At 43.9% G+C, this 7,622-nt stretch overlaps 1 protein-coding gene across 4 annotated transcripts in view; it reads left to right on the forward strand.

The window, feature by feature from the left end:
* The first annotated feature begins 591 nt into the window (after window positions 1–591).
* Window positions 592–7,622, forward strand: part of PPT1 (palmitoyl-protein thioesterase 1) — a 30,260-nt gene continuing 23,229 nt past the window's right edge. For 2 of the 4 annotated variants that reach the window (XM_011977651.1, XM_011977652.1), the window contains exons 1-4: window positions 592–1,180; window positions 6,109–6,218; window positions 6,444–6,571; window positions 7,219–7,289. In XM_011977651.1, the coding sequence (XP_011833041.1) occupies window positions 1,057–1,180; window positions 6,109–6,218; window positions 6,444–6,571; window positions 7,219–7,289 (433 nt within the window). In that variant the 5' untranslated portion in view covers window positions 592–1,056. Of the gene's footprint in view, window positions 1,181–4,594; window positions 4,682–6,108; window positions 6,219–6,443; window positions 6,572–7,218; window positions 7,290–7,622 lie in introns of all 4 variants that reach the window. The other 2 variants (XM_011977649.1, XM_011977653.1) reach the window with 2 other exon arrangements.

The following is a 7,622-nucleotide window of genomic DNA, read 5'->3' on the forward strand; positions in this document are numbered from 1 at the left end:
CTGGTCTTGAACTCCCGACCTCAGGTGATCTGCCCACCTCGGCCTCCCAAAGTGCTGGGATTATAGGTGTGAGCCACCGCTCCTGGCCCTATACTCACTTTTTATAAAACTGGCCTCATATTACTCCATTGTATAGTGGATACACTCTAATTTCTTTACAAATTCTTTACACTATTTTTTTGATGTTTTGTTGAAAAAACTTGAGCAGAGAACTGAGATTATGAAGGTGGACTGAGGGATGAATCTGGCAATAGAGCATAAAATGGATTAAAGAGGAAAGAATGGAAAAGGAAATTATTGATGAGAGACCCTTGAAATAATCCAGCTGAGATTAGGCCAGTTAGTGGCCATGGGTTTTCCCCTCACTCTTATGCATCCAACATATGCTTTCGTCCGTCTTGAAGTCCCGACATTTCTAGAAAACACAGTTGTCTTTCTCCTCTCTACCTTAGCTCATCTCAGTCCTTCTGAATTTCATCTTTGCTTGTTGAAATCCTACCTCTCCTTCAATATCCAGAACAAACCCCACACCCTGCCATGATTGGTCCTGGCTGGAAATTGTCCCTCCTCCCTTTCTTCCTTCCTTTGTGCATGTTTCTTCCAAAGGCAGTACAGGGCAGTGGTGAAGAGCAACGACTTTGGACCCACCAATTTGCTATCTCTGTGCCCTTGGGCACCTTACTCAATGCCAGTTCTCAGTGCCTCAGTGTCCTCACCTGTCAGAGGGGGAGGAGTGCATACAGCGTTGTTATGAGGAGCAAATCAGTTAAAGTTTGTAAGAATAGTGCCTGATAGTATCTGATCAGCGCTGAATAAATGTTAGCAATTGTTTGATTCACCGCAGAGGGCGGTCTACGAGAGCGCGGAGCCCCACTCGGCCAGCGGGGCCTGGCGGGGGACCTGTCGCGCTGAAAGCTCCAGGGTAGGGCCAACGCCCATCAGGCTGGCATCCGTTCGGGATGCGCAGGTTGCAGTCTGCAGCCTGCGGCGCCACGCCCAGGCGGGCGGAGCGCGGCTCCGGGAGGCGCGAGCCCGCGGTCATGTGACACAGTGAAGATGGCGTCGCCCAGCTGCCTGTGGCTCTTGGCTGTCGCTCTTCTGCCATGGACTTGCGCTGCCCGGGCGTTGCATCATCTGGACCCGCCGGCGCCGCTGCCGTTGGTGATCTGGCATGGGATGGGTGAGTGAGTGAGAAGCTGAAAAGGGTTTGGCGATTCTCTCTCCTCCTAGCCTCGGTTCGCATCTGCAAAATGCGGGTGTAGAGGGCGAGGACCTGGTCCCACAGCTCGCGGCTGCCTCGACATTTTAGAATTTGAAGGATCTGCATTGGAAAGAGAGAAGGGGAAGGAGCCGTCCTTTGATGAGCTCAAAGAGAGCCGCGCACGGCGTTGAGGTTTTACATGCTGTCCTTGATTAATCCTTACAGTAGTGGCGTCAGGATGCGGCATCTCGCACTTGATCAGGCTAGGTGAGCTGCGGCTGGCTACATGACTGGCGCATCTACCCTTTTATTTATTCCTTCACACATTGAACAGAGCTTTGTTAGGCACCTACAGTTCATTTACAAGTTGAGTAACCCTTATCTGAAATGCTTGGGACTGAGAAGTATTTCGGATTTTAAAAAAATGTTTGCATATATACAACAAGATATCTTGGGGGTTGGACCCAAGGAAATTCATTTCTTTTTCTTATACACCTTATACACATACCTGGAAGTTAATGTTTTTTGTTTTTTTTTTTTGTTTGTTTTTTGTTTTTCCTAAGACAGAGTCTCGCTCTGTCGCCCAGGCTGGAGTAGTGGCCGGATCTCAGCTCACTGCAAGCTCCGCCTCCCGGGTTTATGCCATTCTCCTACCTCAGCCTCCCGAGTAGCTGGGACTACAGGCGCCCGCCACCTCGCCCGGCTAGTTTTTTGTATTTTTTTTTTTTTAGTAGAGACGGGGTTTCACTGTGTTAGGCAGGATGGTCTCGATCACCTGACCTTGTGATCCGCCCGTCTCGGCCTCCCAAAGTGCTGGGATTACAGGCTTGAGCCACCGCGCCCGGCCTGCTGGAAGTGAATTTTATGCAATATTTTAAATAATTTTGTGCAACCTGTCACATGAGGTCAGGCGTGGAAATTTCCAATTGTGGCATTATGTCTGCTCTGAAAAACTTTCAGATTTTGGATTTCGCATTTTCAGATTAGGATGCTCAACCTATATTAATTTAACACAGTTATTGAGCACCTACTAGGTGCTGAGGATACAGTAGGGAACTAAACAGGCTAAAGTCTTTGTTCTTTTGGAACCTACTCTCCGGTAGGAGGAGCAGATTATAAAGAAATTAATAAGTAAAACATAACATATCAAATGGTGATAAGTGCAATGGAGAAAAGTATAGTAGGGTGTAGTATAAAGATGAGGTGGGGGCTTGCACTTTTAATGAAGCAAAGTTGGGAAAGAATTCATTAAAAAAGTGACATCTGAATGCAAAACAAGTGGATGAGGACAGTTGCCATTTGGCTATCTGGTAGAAGGAACAGTAAATGGGAAAGCCCTGATGCAGAAGTATGTCTGGTATATTCAACAGACAGCATTCAGGTCAGTGTGGCTGGAAATGAGTGAGCAAGGGGAAGAAGTTAGGAGTTTAGTTTGGAAGGGAGGGGCAGTTACAGAAGTTATTGGGCCTAGTAAGACTAATGCAGGGACTTTGGCTAGAGTGTCATGGGGAACTTTGTGACCACATGAGTGACATGATCTGACACATTTTTAAAGAATCACTTTAGTTGCTGTATTGAGAATAGATTGTAGGGGTTCATGGATAGTCACAGGGAGACAGGTTAGGAAACTATTGCAATAATTTAAACAAGAGATGATGATGGCTTGAAACTGTAGAGTAACAATAGAGGTGTTGAGAAGTGGTCAAAGTTTGGATAGATTTTGAAGGTGGATTGCTAACAGATCAGACTTGGAATAAGAGAGAAAGAAAGGAGCCAAGGATGACTCCACAGGTTTTGGCCTGGACAATTGGAAGGGTGAAGTTTTCATTTTACCAAGATGGGGAAGCCTGTAGGACAAGCTGACTTAGGGTGGGGGAAAGATCAAGAGTCTGCTTTTGGGCTTACTAAACTCGAAATCCTCATGAGACATCCAGGAAGTGTTGTAGAGGCATGGAGCGTGGAGTCTAGGACAGAGATACCGGCTGGAGATTTAAGTAGGGAGTCTTCGGCATACAGCTAGTAGTTAAAGGCCTGGTGAGATCACCTAGGAAATGAGTGTACACAGAGGACTGAGCCCTGAGGTACTCCATTCCCTTTGGAGGTGAAGGAAATGAGGAGAAACTAGCAAAGGAGACTATATCCGAACAACCAGTGAAGTGGAGGGGTCAGGAAAGCTCAGTGTCCTTGACGCCAAGTGAAGAAAGTGTTTCAGGAGGAAGGGCATGATCAACTGCATCAAATGTTGATAGGTCCTGAGTAACTGTATCAAATGTTAATGGGTCAAGGAAGATAAAGGCTGACAACTGATTATTGGATTTAGCAATATAAAGATGACTAATCTTGACAAAAGCAGTTTTGGGAGAGTGGTGACAGTGAGAGCTTCATTGGGATGGATTACAGAAAAATATTCAGAGTAATTAGAGTGAGCAAATACAAACACTTTCAAGGTTCTGCACCAGGCCCTGGGGCTACTACTGTGGGGTCAAAAGAGGACACAAGTTAGGAGCTTTGTGTTTTCCCAGAGCTCACAGTCAGTTGCAGAGGAGGCAGAGGCAGTTAAGTAACCTACAATTACAGCTCAGTGTGGAGAACGTTGTTTTCAGAGAAATAAAAGGAATAGACGATTCTCTAGGCAATAGCCTTTTCTTCTTCTAAAATTGGTGCTTAAGCTTTCTTGCAGGTTGAAAATGGAATGAGTAAGTTCGAAATGGGAAATGATCTCACTCCACTTCTCCTACTCAGTAGCCAGTTTGCTTCCTGTTCCTAGTTCTAGTTCCTTGAAATAGAAGAAACAAGTCTGGGATTAGGACAAGATGAAGAGGCTCCTGAAATGCAAATTTTAAGGAGGCAGTCACTCTCAAATTCAGGGTCAGCACTTACATAAACCTGAGAATGCGTGCCTCCTTAAATTTTGTGCCCTAGAGCAGGGGTCCCCAAGTCCCTGGGTCGGGTCTGTGACCTGTTAGGAACTAGGCCACACAGCAGAAGGTGAGTGAGCCTGGAGCCTTACGGCCATGAGCTCTACCTCCTCTCAGGTCAGCAGTGGCATTAGATTCTCATAGGCGCTCAAATCCTGTTGTGAACTGCGCATGTGAGGGATCTGGGTTGCGTGCTGCTTATCAGAAAATAACGAATGCCTGATGATCTGAGGTGGAACAGTTTTGAAAAATTGTCTTCCACGAAACTGGTCCCTGGTGCCAAAAGTTGAGGACCGCTGTCCTAGATGCTTCATTTGCCTCACCCTAGTCCTGGCCCTGAAGACAAAACTTTGCATCTCTTCACCCCAAATATCCTGTGTGATAGGGGAAGGGAATGTGTACCTGTGCTTATTTTTCATTTATAAATATGGTGTCTTAATTATCCTATATGGGCTTTTTGGGTTTTTTGAGACAGGGTCTCATTTTGTTGCCCAAACTGGTCTCAAACTCTTGGCCTCAAGCAACCCTCCTGCCTCGTCTTACCAAAGCGCTGGGATGATAGGTATGAGCCACCATGCTTGGCCTATATGGAATTTTTTTTTTTTTTTTTTTTTTTGAGATGGAGCCTTGCTCTGTTGCCCAGGCTGGAGTGCAGTGGCATGATCTTGGCTCACTGAAACCTCCACCCTTGAGGTTCAAGTGATTCTTCTGCCTCAGCCCCCCAAGTTCCTGGGACTACAGACACGCGCCTCCACACCCGGCTAATTTTTCTATTTTTAGTAGAGATGGGGTTTCACCATGTTGCCCAGGCTGGTCTCGAGCTCCTGACCTCGTGATCCACCCACCTCGGCCTCCCAAAGTTCTGGGATTACAGACGTGAGCCACGACACCCAGCTCCTGTATGGACTTTTGAAGCTTGTTATTACTTGATGAACAGGAGCTAAGCAAAAAATGTTCTTTCTTCTATTTTTTAAAATTGAGGTAAAAATTCATATAAATTTAACCATTTTAAATTGTGCAATTCAGTGGCATTTAGTGTATTTGCTATGTTGTGCAACTAACACTTCTCTCTTTTTCAACGCCCCAGGAAAACACACATAGCCATTAAGCAATCACTCCCTGTTCTCCCCTCCTACTACTTCTTGATAATCTCCAACTTAGTTTTCTGTATATGAGTGGATCTGCCTATTCTTTTTGATCATACAAAAGGAATCATGCATTCTGTGACCTTTTGTTTCACTTAGTGTAATGTTTTTGAGGTTCATTCAAGTTGTAGCATGTGTCAGCACTTTCTTCCTTTTTATAACTGAGTAATATTCCATTGTGTGAATATACCACATTTTGTTCAGTCATTCATTCATGGCCTTCTGGATGGTTTCTCCCTTTTGACTATTACAAATATTGCTGCTGTTAACATCTATATGCAAGCTTCTGTGTAGATGTGTGTTTTTATTTCTTTTGGGTGTATAACTAGGAGTTGAATTGCTGAGTCATTTAGTAATTGTATGTGTAACTTTTTGAGAAACCACCAAACTGTTTTTCACAGTGGCTGCTTATTACATTCCCACCAGCAACGTCCAAGGGATCCCGTTTTTCTACATCCTTGACAATACTTGTTGGTTTCTATTAAAAAGTATTATTAAAGACATCCTAGTCTGTGCGAAACGGTATCTCATTGTGGTTTTGGTTTGCATTTCACATGCTTTTCACATGCTAATTGTTAGATATTTGTATATCTTCTTTGGAAAAATATCTGTTTAATTCCTTTTCCCGTTTTTAAATTAGGTTATCCTTGAGTTGTAAGTGAGTTATAAATTCCTAGTATATTCTGGATATTAAGCCCTTATTGGATAAATGTTTTGCAAATATTTTCTTCCATTCTGTACATTGTTTTCACATTCTTGATAATGCTCTTTGAGGCCTCAAAGTTTTTAAAGAGTAAATAATATTTTGACTTATGAGTTTCCATCATTGTTTTTTGTTGGCTAGGAGACAGCTGTTGCAATCCCTTAAGCATGGGTGCTATTAAAAAAATGGTTGAGAAGAAAATACCTGGAATTTACGTCTTATCTTTAGAGATTGGGAAGACCTTGATGGAGGTAAGGCGCTTCACAGCTGTTCCTTTGAGGAGTTGCTGACTGCTTTCATAGCATATACTGTTGAAATGCTTTGCCTTGTGTTTTTAGCAGCAAATCATACAATGATACTTTCACCCTTGAGTGGCTCGTGTGAGGATACGAACCTAAACGAGTTTACCTCTTAGAGAAGATGTCAGTGGTTGTTTTCAGTCCCATCCTGTCTCTTGTCTCTGGCTTCTTTTTTAGGACGTGGAAAACAGCTTCTTCTTGAATGTCAATTCCCAAGTAACAACAGTGTGTCAGACACTTGCTAAGGATCCTAAATTGCAGCAAGGCTACAATGCTATGGGATTCTCCCAGGGAGGCCAATTTCTGTAAGTTCCTTTTTGTTACATTGTACCACTTATATGGAATGGATTTTTTTTTTTTTTCTTTTATTCAGATAAATCCACTCCTTCACAATTCAAGATTGTCACCTATCTTGGAAGGGAAATTTCCTAAAACGTTCCCGTGTATGAAGCTTTATGGAACTTAATTTCTTTTCTTTTTTTTTGAGACGGAGTTTTGCTCTTGTTGCCCAGGCCGGAGTGCAGTGGTGTGATCTTGGTTCACTGCAACCTCCACGTCCTAGGTTCAAGCGATTCTCCTGCCTCAGCCTCCCGAGTAGCCGGGACTACAGGTGCTCACCACCATACCTAACTAATTTTTTGTATTTTTAGTTGAGATGGGGTTTCACCATGTTGTCTAGGCTGGTCTCAAACTCCTGACCTCATGTGATCCACCCACCTTGGCCTCCCAAAGTGCTGGAATTACAGGTGTGAGCCACCGTGCCCGGCCAGAGCTTAATTTATTTTCTATGAAAGTTGAAAGAAAGATTTGCATTCGCCTATAACAGAGGAAAATCCTGAAACTCTGTGGGTTTGGGGAACCACAGAGGATGACCAGCTTAATCTGTGATGCCGATTGTGGATGATACATTTCCATCTGACAGTCGGAGCTGAAACTCCCTTTTATTCCATAGGAGGGCAGTGGCTCAGAGATGCCCTTCACCTCCCATGATCAATCTGATCTCAGTTGGGGGACAACATCAAGGTAACTTTGCCTCTTTGCTTTCTTTTTTCTCTGTTCTAACCCACATGACCATGTGATTTTTAAAAAATCTAGGAACTGTATTTGCACAAGACATCAGCCATCCTTGCAAAATCCTGTTTCTCTAGCTTTTAACAAACTAGCCAGCATTGCTGGAGACATAGGAAGAGACGTAGGATTCCAGAGGCCTGCATCACTAGGTTGACATCTACTTCTCTCCAATTTTGTTGACATGATTGCATGGAAGTGAGATGGTTATAGCCACTGGCAGGTGGTGGTTGAGGAGTTAGGAAAATCGAGTGACCTTTCCTGTTCTTTTTTTTTTTTTTTTTTTTT

Source organism: Mandrillus leucophaeus, unplaced genomic scaffold (genome assembly GCF_000951045.1).
Source record: "Mandrillus leucophaeus isolate KB7577 unplaced genomic scaffold, Mleu.le_1.0 Scaffold182, whole genome shotgun sequence".
NCBI lineage: Eukaryota > Metazoa > Chordata > Mammalia > Primates > Cercopithecidae > Mandrillus > Mandrillus leucophaeus.